The sequence below is a fragment of the Colletes gigas genome, unplaced genomic scaffold (assembly GCF_013123115.1).
Source record: "Colletes gigas isolate AHSC1104 unplaced genomic scaffold, ASM1312311v1 Colletes_gigas_Sc00004, whole genome shotgun sequence".
In the NCBI taxonomy this organism is placed as follows: domain Eukaryota; kingdom Metazoa; phylum Arthropoda; class Insecta; order Hymenoptera; family Colletidae; genus Colletes; species Colletes gigas.
The window spans coordinates 3,206,620-3,222,940 of NW_025106633.1; the positions used below are offsets into that span (position 1 = coordinate 3,206,620).

At 43.0% G+C, this 16,321-nt stretch overlaps 1 protein-coding gene across 1 annotated transcript; it reads left to right on the plus strand.

Moving 5' to 3' along the window:
* The first annotated feature begins 260 nt into the window (after positions 1 to 260).
* LOC122405116 lies at positions 261 to 13,248 on the plus strand. Its single transcript, XM_043409628.1, has 6 exons — positions 261 to 532; positions 1,892 to 2,028; positions 5,371 to 5,527; positions 9,298 to 9,526; positions 10,858 to 11,007; positions 13,180 to 13,248. The coding sequence occupies exons 1-6, from the start codon at positions 261 to 263 to the stop codon at positions 13,246 to 13,248; spliced, it is 1,014 nt and encodes a 337-aa protein (XP_043265563.1).
* Positions 13,249 to 16,321: the final 3,073 nt, after the last annotated feature.

Here is a 16,321-nt window from a genome sequence, read left to right on the forward strand (position 1 = left end):
GGTCGACGCGCGTCAGAATTCTAAACGAATTACGCGAGACCGGACGAATCAATTGGCCATGGGCGATGGCAAAGTCGCATGGGGCGGTGTAACGACGCATAAAGAATTTATTATTTCGCCTTTTTGCGCTGAGAAAGAAAAAGAAATTTATAGTTGCCTCATAAAAATCTATTGATCACTGATTCCCTACATTTGTTGTTCTTTCGACAGGTTGGGTACTGGGAATTAGACGGGGGAAGGAAAACATCGGGGGATCGAAAATGGCGTTTGGCGACATCAGGTTTACGTGGAGCCAAAGAAAACGTCTTCATCGGTGCTTGATCCTCACCATCGCGATGAACGGTTTCATCGGTTCCGCTCTGTTCTGCCTGGGGATGTTTACGTCGTTTGCGTTGGCTGGGAAATTAAGACTCGAGGAGAGGAACCTGTTCGAGATGACGTTCAGAACACTCACGCTGTACGGCCTCTACGTTCTCGTTCACAATCTGCTGGGCGCGAGGCTGTGCTACAATTACTTTCATTACGCCGAAGGGTAATGTAAAAGACGAACCTGCAGCGAATGTTTACGACGAGAATAACAATGTTAAATAGATATTATCGCGCACCGTATTAGTATAATGTAAAAGGAACGATTCTTCGCGTGACTTAATGCCTAAAATGAAATTAAATCGTTAATACTGATAAGACAATACGAGGATCGTTCGATGAGTGATAAGACAAATGCAGTGAAGGTAGTAAAAATGAAAATGCAAGGAAAAGGTCAGAAGACAATACAGGCGGCGAAAGGCTCCGGAAAATTTTTATGGGAAGCAGAGAACGAAGATTAACTTCTATAATTAGACGTGTACGCGGTTATTGTCCATAAAAATTAAGAAAGCGTGCAAGCAAACGAGAAGGAAAGAATTTTAATTAGCTTAAGTGTTGAAAAGAGACGAAGGAACTGAAGTGCAAGAGGGCGCGGAAGCAGGCAAGAAAATCTTGGTGCAAAGAGAACCCAGAGAAGAAGGAAAAGTGTAGAAGAAAAGGTGTACAACAAATGCTGGGAGAATATTTTCTTTTAAAGATTGAGCTCTGAGGATGATTTCGATGAAATATTCCTGAAATTGATCAAAAGATGGACAGAAATAGGGGTCAATTATTTGTTTGAGACTTTAAAAATCCGAATAAACGACATTTGAAAGACGTGGAGAGAAGTATAGAGATGAAATAGAGATTGAATTCTGAGGATGATTTCAATTAAATATTCCTGAAATTGATCAAAAGATGGACAGAAATAGGGGTCAATTATTTGTTCGAAACTTTAAAAATCCGAATAAACGACATTTGAGAGACGTGGAGACAAGTGTAGAGATGAAATAGAGATACGGGAAGACTCTGCTGTATCCTCGATCGAACTGTATGAAGGGGTTGAGAATTAAACCTCCGCGGTGTGTTTTTCTTAATTTCACCGATACGAATTGGAAACCGGCTGGAAGGCCAATCGATTTGTCAGAATTTTCAAGTAATTCCGGCGCGTCGGATACTCCGCGGCCGAGGTTCATTTGTTTTAATTACCTTTCCTCGTTAACGTATCTTTGCGGTTTAGCTCGCGGCCGGAGATTTTCGCACCCTCTCGGTTACGGGGCTCGATACACCGGGTCTGGGAAATTGGAAGGGTGCTGAAATTAGTCTGACGGGGGGTTTTAAATTAGTCCCGTCAGGTTAAAAATGAACCCGTGAAAATTAAGGCGATCGTTCTTCGGCTACAAAACGTACCGAAAATCGTACATCGACCGATCCGCGCGTGATTTTTACTTTTATTTCGTCAGAAATTAATCCCCGAACGATTAAAAAATAGGCCTGTGCTCGTTCTGCTCTACTTTTTTTTTTAAATTATTTGATTTTTTTTCAGACGCTGGACGAATTTCAGATTGTTCTTGTGGACGATTGTGGGACTGTTCGTGGTATGCGTGGGATGCTTCATGGCCAGCATTTGCGCTTCGACTGCGGAGCATCTGGCGCTCGAAATTCGGGAGTCACTTCGTGAAGGTAGTATCGATGTTATGGCAAAATAAAATACTCAAACTAAGTGTATTTCCGAAATGATGCGATCGGGAAAAAAATCTACACGAATAAATTGGTCAGGAATGTGGAGTGGCAATTTTTCGTTCGAGGCTTCATTTCCAAATAAATCAATGTTGACAATTCGTACTCTCGAACCTTTTTTTAGTAATATAAAAATTGTTGAAAATTGCTTCCGTTTTTTCTGGAAATATTATTGCCCGAATTTACGTGAACGAAACAAAAATGAAAATTTTGGGCTTTGAGCCTGCAGCAGGGATCGGTGAACTAACATGATTTTTAAATGAATTTCACGGCAGGTTCACGAAATTGCTGTTTCAACATCCATATAGCGGCATTAATGTGACCCAGCCATGACCTTTCGTTTGCGCACTGTCGTGAATTAATGTCAATATTTGGTACTGTCCATCTCCGTGGAAAAACATTTTCGAACGTAATATGTCGTTGCGAATCAATTTTATTCGATAAATATTTACAGTCCATTTAAATGGTGCAAAACACTAACTTTGTCGTGTCACTAATTTCCCAAAAAATTTATTTGAATGGAATTATATTCTATCTGCCTCTTTTAATTACGTTTAACATTGCATCAACAGCTGACCATACAAATATTAATTGAAACTTGATATATTTTGTGTACATTGTTGTGTATACAAAATTGAATTATACGTACCACCGGTCGAAAGACACCCCGTACACAGACAGTTGATAGTTCGTTATTTAGTGAACAGTACACTATCAAAAACCATTATCTACCCCTTCGTGGTATAAATCAAAAATTGAGAGATTAACGACTATAGAAAGTGTTTATATTGGGAACATGAACGAGCCTCGGAAACTCTCGTCAAAAATTTCGAAAGCAATTCCATACCTCCGATACATCAATTGATTAATTCCACGTTTCGAAACGTCAAATAATAGATTGGAAAAATAAAAATATAAAATAATTAATTAATGTATCGATGGCATTGTAACAAGCATTTCCATAGGACAGTCGTATTTACAATATAGAAGCTCTTATGGCCATTAATCTTTTAATCAGTTTCGAACGAAATTAATAATAATAAAGCAATGCCAAGGGGGCAATCGTATTAATCTTATTCGATAAGTCGATTACGTTACTATGCTATTTTATTTTTATACACGATCGAGCAAAATCCACGAATAAAATATTGCACGTTAGTCTTGTTGGATTCCAACCTCGTAGAATTATTTTAGCCGCCCCCGAAACGTTTCGAGAGCGAGTCATTCTATAATTATAGGATCGAAAACGAATTAATTATTCTTCCTCGAGACCGAGGCTGGTCGCATAAATATTCCATCGCGTATCGTTTAATTCTCTCCACCGACGGGGACGCTCATTGATCGGAATCACGTCCAGCAACGTTATCATCGAGAGATCATCAGGGTACATTTGCGTATCGGAGGACAGAGGACGCGAAAGCATCGGGCCGGAGTTTATCGTGAGCAAACGTTTCGAATTTCGCAGAGAATCCAGTCGTGCCGTATCTATTCATTAAGTAGGTAGACACCAAACGAGATTTCCATCAGTAATTTCCACGGTGGTGGGATTGGGTGGGGGGGGGGAGTGGTGCGTACAGGTTCGACCGCCGATTTGCATATTATGCCGGGGCACTATTTCGCGGCGTGCCGTTTTCACCATCTGTCTGCCATAGAGACGGTACCTCGATTCGAATGTATAACGAAAACGTTGCTTGAACGCCGCGTTATCGCGTTTCACGCGAAACTGCACAACCGCGGTCGTTCCGATCGAATTCGCAACGAACCCTCCGTAAGTGTCGCCGCGGTCCGACCGTGCCGCGACACTTACGGAGCGGAGGTACTGGAATTTGATCTCTCTCGTCTTCTCTATTTATATTATAGAAACAACAAATCTCTCAGAATCGAAAAATTTGAATATAAAGTGCGTGAGCTTTCGCAAACGAGGAGGAAGTATCAATTTATCGATAAGTCTGCTTTGTCGCGAAGCGCGAAAAACCCCCATCGAAATACGCAAGGAATGTTTCGCATTAACGTATGACTTTCCGATATTTTATATCCCCATCAGAAATTCATCAACGTAGGAGGCCGAAATTCCCCGACAAGCGGGGCGAAATTGAAATTTTCGTTCCGACGGTCGAAATCGCGGGGCTATCCGTCGAATTAATTAAAAAGCCGCCGTCGAAATAATTAAATATCGATCGGACCGATTAAAGGTTCACGCCGCGCTGGTCCGTTTCAATTTTTTCCGCTGCTCCGAACGAATAGAGGGAAAATCTTCTATATATCGTCCGACAACTAGTAAACGTCGAAGAAAAATCGAACAGTGTTTCAGAATTGTTTCCCCTGCAACGACAAAATCAGAAAATGACTCTCAAATAATTGATTTGAAATTAACATTAGATAAACGACGAAGTGTTTGTTCGTTCAGAACGAAATGAAATTACAACTCGCGAGGCAGCTTGAAGAGTTGTCTGTGCACGCAAATCTTCAAGAGTCTCTGCGCTCTGTAATCACTGCTCGCTGTTTTCTCCCCCCTGTCACACTCTCCGGTACTTACAATTCTGACGCACTGAAGAACTTTGACCCTAAAGCTTCCTTCGATGCCCCGAGACCTTTGCACGTTGAAACACACACGCGCGCACGTCCCTTGAGCGCGTAATTAGTCACAGGTCACATCGGAAACTGGGACTCGTTTGCCCCGAGACACTCGTCGAAGTTCAACGCCGTACAAGTAGCCGTCGAAAAGAGAACATAATTTAGACTTCGGACAGCCCGATGTATCCGTAAAAACGAGCGTGACTCTTGGATTTTACGCCCCTTCGTCGCTCGACGAGAAACACTTCGGGTCTCCTCTTTCAAAAGCTGCAGTTTCGAGCAAATTTCGAACGCTGAAAGAGATACCCCTCGACTTAATGGAGAATTAGCAACGCGCAATTAAGCTTGACCCGGCTAATCCCGAGGGGTAGGCGGAGGTGGCACGACGAGCTTGAATAAATGCTACGCCGAGGATTACGCTGTTTCGAAATAATAATTATCTATTATTATGCTGGGAATAAAACGGAGCCTCGGACCAGTCGCGTGTCGAGCGATCAGAAAAACGAATTTTGTCAGTGAAACCGTTCCTGGATAAATATAAACGCGCTGATCAAACAGTCTGTACCAAAATTAAATCGAAATTTAGAATTAATCGAGTGCACCCTTTCATGCAAATGCATTTTATATTACTGTCTTTTGTTCGTTTCAGCTTGATGGATCAACCCTGTTCAATTGCAATACGATTATGAGGGTGTGTGTTATGTTAAACAGGCATGAAAAGATACTACACCGACGTGACGTGGAAACGGCGGATAGACAACATGCAAGTTCGCATGCGTTGCTGCGGGATAGATTCCTCCGACGATTGGCACAAGACTTACTGGCTGAAACGGGACCTTCTTGTGCTGGATTCCCCGGATATCTTGAAGTAATTATCAGTTAATTATTCGGGAACAATCGAGCCTCGATATCGGGGCGCGCATCGACGTTGACGTCGTAAAATCCATACCCCGTCCGCGTTTATCGCCCCATTATCTTTCCACCTGATTTCCATGACAATGCACAGACCCGATGTTCACTCGTGAACCTTCACTTTCCACTCCTAATTTAATACTAATAATACCCCTCTGTTGCCACAAGATTCTACGTAAGGCAAAAAGAAATTATACGAGTCGAGTGGAGAAAAAGTTAAAAAATAAATAAAAATGAGAAACGATGGAGATTAATATACGTTTCTAATTCTAGATGTCGGAGTTATTTATTATAAATATTGTATCATAATATATGCATTTTGATAAAATAAGATACCACAATTTTATTTTGTTTGTACACTCTAGAAACCCCCAGATGTACTCATAAAGTACCCATTTTATCAATTTTGAAATACACTTTTATCCTGTGTAATTAATTTGCCCGCGTCCTGTACTTAATTTTAAAAAAAGACTCAACAAGAATGCGTCGAAACATTGAATTATCTAGTCAAAGCAAATTAAAATATCTATTATTCGCGCGAACCGAATCATTTTTCTCGGATCAGGATCGCGGACGCTTTTACAAGTTCCCAGGTACACGTGCGATAATAATTACACGCAATATTTCTCGGTACCCTGTCCGCCGTCACTCGAGAACGAATTTTCGCGGAACTTTAATGGAAACACAGAAAGTATGCCAGGATTTTAATTACAACTATGTGTATCCCCGTCGCGCGACCGCACCGAACGAAGCAGAAACGAAATTTTAACGGGGCGGCGCGCGAGTTACAGCGTTTTAAAGCGGTCGTCACGGTTTTCCAAAGCGGTTGATACGCGTAAGGGGGCGGCGTGCAACCACCCTCCTACAGTTCGCCCAATCTCAAAGGAGACTCGCCACGGAAACCGGGGGAAGGGTTGAAACGACACAACTGCGTCCCTGTTTCCCCCTTTCGGAATTCCTGTCCCGACATTCCGTGTAGTTTCCCGCGCTGCTTCCGAAAAGAACGTCCTAAAGTCTTGCGCGTGTATGCTATGTACATTTTTCACAGGTAAGAATATATTTTTTACTTAACGATTCGTGGTACCAATATTTTAAACTTCGTTCCCGCGTCAACCTGGCTACCCTCAGCTTTCGATCTGTATCTTCTGACTTATACCCCGGGACTATATCACGCGTGCTTTTACCTGAGCCACCACGTGGAACGCCCACTTGGAAGTGTTCTCCATTTGGCTCGTATTCGCCAGAGGAGACAGTAAAATGTTGCTGGCGATGTTTTTTCGGCAGCTTTTGCTCGTTGTGTTTTCGGAGGGTTTACGTTCCTACTACCACGCGAGCTTTTGACAACGGAATAGGGTAAATAGAATGTTTGTTCGTTCATTTATTTCACGGAAGGAATCTTCGATAAATTGATAACGTGTAACGAACGAAGCGAAATGAGAGATACGGTATGTGGGGACATAATAATAAATCATGATGGCGATTTTCGTTTAAGATACAATTTCAGATAACGTGCGTTTTGGTGACAGTGACGGTTCCGAAAATAACACGGTATTATCGTGGTATAAGTTAGCGTTTATACAACACACGATGTATATCAGCATTGAGTAACTGATGTACAAGTTTCTGACTGAAACGTTGGACTTGATTTAAATGAAAAATAATATTAACCCTTTTTAATCCACTCGACATTTTTTCAAGACTAAACCAAAGAGATATACGCTTGAAAATTACAAAATACGACGATAGTTGGGAGCTGCTGGTAACAAAATTGAAATATAATTTGCTCTTCACAGTATTTTTAAGTTATTTTTTATTCTTTATACTGGTTCGAATTCTCTTTTATAGAGTTGTAATTAACGTTAAATCACGTTCGACGCTTGCTATGATACTTGGCAGAGGATGTTCGACGAAATAATTTATTTTGTTTCGATCAGGTCACACCTGCATAGTGTACTTACGCAGTAATTGACTAATAGTTAGGTTTCCCGAGGCTGATATATGCGTACATTATGTTCCGGAGGTAATACGTTCAATAATAAAGGGTTAATAGCGCGTTCTGAACAGAAGCCTTTGTGTCGTGGCTGGTAATCGCAGGTAGAACAGTGGGTTATCGATTTCTCGTTATGTTAATTGCAGAATTATACCTCGGAGTGGATCGATCCCTATGTCCTTGACGTCAGAACTATTCACGAGTGTCAACCGCCGCGGTTGACCACATAAAATCAACACTAATAACATAATATGCATAGAACGCCTATAATAGAAATCACATGGCACGATGGAATTCAACGATTCAAATCCTCGTGCATATAATTAATAATCGGACGTTCTCCGACACAAAACAGACGTTTGTAAATAATTGCTGAAAGAAGGGCAATAATATTTCACTTTTAAAGAGGGGAAGAAACCTAAGGAAAAAGAGCACAATGGCGCCCGTTGGAGATCTCATTAACCACGTTGATTAACCCATTTTTCTAACCGAGTTAAAATTCCTAACTCCCGTCCAAATTTCTTCTAACGTTTCAAGTCGAGGATTTATTTTTACCAGTTCCATAGCAAACCTGTCACCTTCTCAACGGTTTACTCGTTCCTCTAAACGGATTCACTTATCCTTTCGCGGTTAATAATTCCAAGCAATAATTTCCACCGCGGACCGCAGATCGATGCACGTGCGTTTAATTACCAGACACGGGGGAAGTCCTGCGGCTTGGGGTGTCCCTTTTCATTCGAAAACTTCACCCACTCGAAAGCCACGGGCTGAGAAAGCCACGGCGGGCAGACGGACACGCGACACGACCCGCAGCTCATTCCGGACTTCGCGGACATGTTCGCGGACAAGTTCGAATTAGCAAGTTCAACAACTTACGGAATGCCGATTGGTCGGTGGCGACGGTCCTCGTCGTCGCCCGGTGCTTGGAAACGGAGAAATTGGGTCGGGGGGGATTGAAAGCAAGAACCGAAAGGCGCCCTTCACGCTCGACGAAGTTCCAGCCGGCGAACTCCGATCCGTGGGTTCCGACAGGGAAGAAAAAATGGTGGAAATTGACGGCTCGGCGACGAATTTAATTTTCGAGAATAGAAGAGTTTCGATAGAACAATTCCAACCCGTTGCGTTATTTCGTTTTACGGCTACGGGAGAAAACAGAATGACTGTTTCGGAGCGGAGGCTTTTACGGTGGAACTTTTTGCGACCCGACGACGGGGGATGATTGGACAGCGTGTCTCGTCGCGTATGGTTTTACCGTGTAAGTCGAAACTTTTTGCACTCGATGAAGTATGGGAAACCACGAGTTCCGAGTAAATACGGGGTTAATTTTAAACAGTGGACGACGAAGTCGGATTTGCCTTCGGAGGTCTAAACGACAATTTTTTTCGTGCTTCGAAACGTATTATTGCGCGCAACGAGTGCCACGTAGTTCGTCCGAGAACATTTGCTTAAAATAAAATGCTCGAGATGGTTCCCTGGTTAAGTGATATTAGTACCCCCCAAGGCTGGGGGGGGGGTGGAACGAGAATAAACGTGTAACTTAATCCCCGAAAGCTGCGAGCTCATTTTTCCTAAGTGACCCTTTCGCAGATAACCATCTAGGAACCAACATCCCCGGAAACGTTTCCGTGGGAGTCGTCGAGTTGTAGCTATTCTTCGTAACGACGGCAGACGAAGGAACGGGGGAACACGATGGAACGTGAGAATGCGATCCGAGACACGTAGGAATCTTGTTTCAGGTACGCCGAGTTGGACGGTCGCGTGACGCCGCCAGTGGTGCCGTGGAGTTGCTGTCGAACCGACGCAAAGGGCCCCTGCTATCACGATCCACTTCAGCTGCCAAATCCTGAACAGAATTCCACTTACGAAACCCTGAACGCTCGGGGCTGTCTCGTCGTCATGAAGACCACACTGAACGGAACACTCTACTCCGCCGCAGTGCTGGCCGTATTTCTGTTTGTGTTACAGGTAAATCAATAATAACGCACGCAAACGATCGTCAGAACGGATCAGGGAATATCTTCTATTTAAAAAAACAGCTCTTGATCAGATTTCCTCGATAATTATTTCCATGATTCTCCAAACCGAAGGTCATTCCTAAAGCGAGAGGGGAACAAAAGATTTCGAACGTAGAGATATTTTTGTGTCTCGAAAATGTTCGGTGATCAATGTAATGGATGGTTAATTCTCCCTTCGCAATATTTGTAACGTTCGTCGACCGAGTTTCCCGCGGATTTAAAATAAATAACCGTGCAACGACAGAAGCTCGTACCGATTCGCGCCGATACTCGGAACAGTCCCGGATTATCAGATTCATTCGACATTATTGATTGCCTTGTGCGCGATGATACCGGGCGTCATCGAAACTGCAGGCACGCGTAATATTTTAACGCAAATGGCCGCTTTTCACGCCAAATTTCCGGCCGGCCGATTCAATAACTCACACTTAGCCTTCCGATCGGGTGCGACAAAAGCGTCGATTCGTTTAACGGGCCGGATAAATTACGCGCCGCGCGAATAACATTCGTCGAACGCGGACGGGGAAAAATCTTTTTTTCCCGACGTTCTTTCGAATTTTCGCCTCTCCCGCCGTGATCCCTGGATCGAGAGCAAAAATGGGTCCCCCGGGCGGACAAAACGGTCCGACCAGCGGGAAGGCTCGCGTGCCCGTAGCTCGTTTCGCCTCTCTGATTTAATTCCGTTTCCACCATTCTTCGCCCGAGCCCGGCCTTGATGTCATTAAGCCGGCAAATAGTCGCGGTTAATTAAGCCCACCGCGTTCCCATCCACTCCCCAAGTTTTTCCTTTATCGGACGATAAATTAATCCGTTTAATTCGGACCCGCCGAGCCGCCGCCTCGCGGCGTTACTCGCCGCCATCGCGAACCGTCTTCGAGCAAAAACTGTTAAGAGAAGGATCGTCGTTTCTCGACGGTAATCTCGAACTTTTGGTTATCTGAGCAGTCGGTCGATAAACAGCCTTAATTGGGACTGAGATTATTTTCGGGAAACAGAGACCAAACGGAAGGAGGGTGCTAACTCCTGCGACCGAGGGCCTCCTGACGGATAGATAACGGTGGCTCGTCGTAAAGACGAAAAACACTGTTTTACGAGTGGAAACGTCCTGAATGGTAGGTGGGCGGAAGGGTGGGAGGGACAGAGAAAAAATTGCAACGCAGAGTAACGGCCGGGAAACGAGCGAGTGGGGCGGGGGCGGGTGGGTTTCTAGTCGCTGGTGGCGTTATTCGCACGATCGCGTGTACGTGACGTCACGTATGAGGAAACTGCAAAATGTTCCAGGTCGGCGTGACCGTGCTGTCGAGGCTCGACTTCACTGCCGCGAGAAATGCAGTCGCGCTCGGGAATCGGTGGCGGGGATCCCCCGGCTGGCTCTACGGCCGTCTAGATTTTGGGAACTCCAGCGGACCTAATCTATGCCAGATCGATCGAGTGAGTGCCCCATCCAAAGAACATTCATTATCTGCAACACGAAATTCCCACAAATTCACGATAATTGCGAGCAATTATTTTTTAAAAATTTATATGTTCCTTCAGTTATTTCCATAGTAAAAGAAATGTATCCGAGAAAGCTTTTACCCGGTTTCCCACGCGTTTTAAAAAGATTTTATTTACTCTGAGAAATGTGGTGGAAATCTGTGGAAAGAAACAAATACAAAGATTAATGTTTACAGTTCAGTGAGTCAGGTGGAGGCAAACAAATATAAATAACTGTAGGAGACGAGTGTTTTCCGTCGTTTCGTATCGATCGTGAAGAACGGCTGAGTGATCTGAATGTGTCGACTCTAATTGAACGATTGAATGTATGAGTGCGTTGGCCATAGAGATGGAATGTTTGGAAATGTTAAGAACATTCGGGAAAGATTACCGGATGTGGAACTGGTAAGGATTGAATTGCGTGAATGTGTCGACCCTGAACGATTGCATGATTGGATGTATGAATGTATGAAGTATGGTAACGGAACGTTGTTGCGAAACGACGGGAATGTTCTGGAAACTTCTCCGGATATGGAATCGGCGGATGTTTGGGACGGGAAAGGGTTAAACGGACGCGTCGAGAAGGCAACGGGGTCTTTTGCCGGTCGATTCGACGACGAAACGATTGTACGTGACGGTCATTACGATTATAACGGTTTTGTGATTACGATTGTAACGATTTAGTGAATATTATTTGTTTGGTGTTTGTTCTGGTGTTAATAAAGTTCCTTGTTCCATGTTTTGTTAATTCGCGAGTTCTGACTAAGTGATTAAATTACAATTTTAATCCTACATAACTTTTCAGAGTATTATCTCAATCATATAAAACACGTTACAAGTTGTTGGTTATTGCTTTATTTCTAGAGGTGCGAATGGTTGGTTATGAATACAGTGTATAATGAGTACTGCTAATACAAGTAAAGGGATTGAAAAAGGGAAAGTATGGCTATTCGGGCGCAAAATCTGAATAAACCAGCGCCCCAGGTACTTTTCGATCCAGGTTGTCGGAGTAGGATCGCGTTCGTAATTTTTGGGGAGATTTGGCAAGGGGTGTTAGCCCGAAGAAGGTTGGGAAAAGTAAGTCTAGACAGTTTCATCTTACCTGAGTTGTTCCACGGCAGGGTTTTCGCTCGAGAGTCGCTAATTCTCAAACCGTACACGTGTAACCAGAAGCTCGTCTGCAGGTGAAAAGAGTTAAAGGGGAAGCAACGGCAACTTCCCCAACAACTTCGCGAGAAATATTTGCAGAATGAAGTTTGCGCCTCTCTCGGAATAACACTTCGCCCGAGTGGCGCCGCGTCGGGCTTTATTTGTTTAACGTTCTAATTCCTTCCAGTCAGAATAAAAGCGACGGTCGAAAAGAAAAGGGAACGTTCCGCGGACTTTTATTGGGCCGCTCGCGGCGTGATGAAGGGAAATTTAAAAACTTCGCAGGAACCGAGTGTTGCTTCCTGTGTTTCCTGGACCGTATTTCGTCGGTTAACGCCGCGATTCGTAACGAAACGAATTTTTTTTTAATTATTAGGCACGAAAGGATTCTCCAGATTCAATACTCGTTAAATGGACAAAATATTTGGTGTTTTCGACCGAAATACTTGGTCATTTTCGGAATACCGAGTATTTTTTTAAGTATCAAGTTTGAAAGTATTCTAAAAATTCATTTTCATTATTCTAAAAATGGCCAGATTTTCAGATGAAAACGTTCAATATTTTGTTTATACAACGAGGATACTAAATTTTATTGCTCGAATAACCGCTGGCGCATTTTCACTGTTTTTTTTATTGGGAATAAAGATTTCATTTAAATCAATAACATCGAATATAGTCGTGACGAGCTTTTATATTTAATGTTTTCGACCAACTGTTCGCGGTTACTTTCACAACTCTCAATATAGGATAATCTGGAAGAAGAAGCAAAATATACAAATAAATCGGAATAAATATTTTGCCACATAACAAATCTTTTTACATCGTCCCTTTTGAACTAATGATCGTGTACTTTAACATATGTATTTCGCTGCAAACATGTGCAGTTCAGTGATTAGTTACGAAACAGAGAAACAGTTTCCACCGATTTTCTCAGGATAAATATTTTCTATTTCTGAACCATATATTTTCTCTCCGCAGAAGTACAGCGGACGGGGCGATTCGATGATCGACCTGAGGCCACTTGTTTATTCCAGCGACACAGATTGAAATCACGAAGACCGATCCTCTGTGTACTAACAACGACCCAGACATTACTCAAAACAATCATATTTCCACGTCTGTCGGTTATAATACTTTCTTAATAATATACTTGGTGGTTCTGAAAAAACCTCATTTTCAGAAGGGTAGTCCAGGAACTTAAAAATTGAAATAAAAAATTCAGACTTTGTGGAGATATAGTTCCAGTAATATTAATCACACAATTATTTAATACCTCGACAATAAAATAGTCTTAGGAATGAAAAAAGCTTCTCAAAGAAATTGTAAGTTTTCATATTGTCACGAGTGTCTTTTTGAATAAAAATTATTCCTCATGTAAAACTAAAAATTTGAATCGTTGAATATAATAAACATCAGCAATGAGTTTCTTGGTTATCTATTATTGTAATAAAATTCTGCTCGTTTCTGGTATGGATCTCTAGATGGTCGATCGTAAAAATCGCCGACGACGGTGGGCGTCGCGGGACGTTTCTCGAGGCTTTTATCGAAATGAAAAGCCATCCGAGCGGCGCGTGTAACGAAGTAGCATCCGCGAGGATTAATCGATCATCGATTACGATACACTCGAAACGGCCTCCCGTGGAACAAACAAGCTTCCAGTGGGTTCCCAAGGAGGGACCGATAAGATAAGACCCGTAGCTTCTTTCCTTGAAGGTCCATTGCCGAGATCCGACGATAGCTTTCACTATGATTACCGGAGTCGGTTAATCGAGTCGCGCCACTAAATCGTTCGCTCTTCAGCGATATCGAATCGACCGATCGAAGAGGAGACACAAGGACGAGCCTCGAATGGACTTGAACGATGACAGAAAGCAGCGTCAATGCTATTCGGTGACGTTGTATTTATTCTTCGATCGTGTACTTTCCTAATTGGAAACCCTCTATATTTGATTCTTAGGAAATTACTAGATAAGTCTATTAAACGTTGAGGAGAAACGCATATTGATATGTTCCATTTTATTTATATTCCTGTTCAACTATATCGTCTTAACCCACCTTCGTCTGCCACCGGAAACCAACGTTTCTAGCGAACCGAAAAAAAGTCCCACCCTTGTCAAGCTTCCCCAAAACGGTCGCAAAATGATTTCCCGATGTACTTTGTTTCGTTCAGTAGCAGAAGAAACGGTCACAGCAGAAAGAAGCATAATCGTACCTTGGCGAACGGATGCTACGATGACGCTGGACTCGATTCGAGCTGTCGCGTAGGCCAGCAAGAAACGGCTGGACGAAGAGGAATGTCACGGAGATCCCGGGAGGATCCACGATTCGTTCCGCCTCCTGGTTTCGCTGGTTACGGCTGATGAGGGTGGCGGTTTTCACCCCTTCTTGCGGTTTTTCTGCACCCTTACTCCGGCGCAGCGCGAACCGTAAACTTTTTGCGAGTCGTCCGTTGTCGATACGGCTACGAAACGATTAACAATCGCGGCACCAAGCGTTCACGTTCGATTAACCATTTAAGAAAGGTCTCAGAGTACAGAGAATTATTGTTTCACGACACGTGCGCGTAGAATATTTGGCTAAAAAGATTTTCGTTCGTTGTTCGACGCTGTTTTTCAATGCTCTGATATTTTCAAATTGATTGCCAATTTTTTATAACTAATGAATGGAATTAAAACCGAAAAAAATCGCTGGTGAACCGATGCGGAGTGTCATATTGGTATCAAAACGGTTAAGCCGATTTGCAGTTATCGTGTACGCCATTTTAAAAAATGGTATTTCGAGAAAAAACGCGTTTGCAGTTCCATTACGCAAAATTGAAAGGTCCGAATCGCGTTGTACGATTGAACTCGACGCTGTAAACACGGCTACGTACTCGCGACGACGTGTTCTCTGCGACGTCTGAACTGATACTGATTACAGAGGACAACCGAATGGTAGTCTCTCGAAATAAAATGAGTGGCTGGTGTTTACGAAGAAAATGGCGGCTACGGAACTGCGAAGTTGCGTTAATTTCGCTAGATGAAACGATAACGGTAACTCGAGCAACAAAATTTCTGATGGAATTGATATATTCGTACAGTAAAGAATTGATTAATTGACACGTAACGAGTACCAGCTGCCGGCACAATTATTCAATGGCGATATAATGACTTCGCGAGATCGAAAAATCAATTTCAGACGCAACAACCTAATCAATTCTAAACCAGGCTGCCGGAACAGGAAAATGCATTGATTAATCGGCACGCGAGTCGCACGGTTCCTGGGAATTAAAAACGTCGACTCATCGGATCGGACGGAACGAGAGTTCGAGCAAACATACCGTGTCCTTCCAGCGAAGAAAAAAAAAAATCAATTTCGCGAAGTAGACAATTCGATTACTCGCCCGCACACGTGTTAAACGTTAAGAAATGAAACTGTACCCGGAAGTTGAAGTTAATTTTTTAATCCCGTCGCTTCTTCGCGCCCCGTACGGAACAATTCCGAACGATCTTGGACACCGTTGGAATTAAAACCGATCCGGGGATTGGAAATTTTTAAAAATATTTAAAAAGTAAATCCTTGAAAATCGTATAAAATATTTCCATTCGGTGCAACGTTAAACTATGGCGCCCCGTTCAAACCGCCCTTAAACCGTTTTAAATGGACAAATGAACGGTAATCGTGGAGGATCGGAGCTGGAGGAAATCCGTGTCGAATGGATTACCTTTCACGGGGTAGTAGTTTTTCCAGACAAGTCTCGATACAAACATTTTTAACGAAAGAGTAAAATAAACCGAGTAGGAGGGATCGCTAAAAGCTGGCGAAACAACCGAGTGTTCCTAAAATGTTTACGAATACAGCTAGACGAGAAATGGGCGCGGAAACTGAAAGAGAAGCGACAGAAGGGTATATCGTTCGTGGAGGATTCGTCTATGGACGGAACGAACGACCACGAGATCAAGTTTATTGAAATTTCATATTGCTCGTGGAATGGAAAATTAATATGCATCAAGCTTCCCTTTCCATTTCAAATATTCTCCAATTATCTACTACCACTGCGTTTAAACGCATTACATAAGAATGGGCAAATTTCTTATTTACAGATTAGAAAAGGTAAACAGTTGTTTACGCGTAATATTTG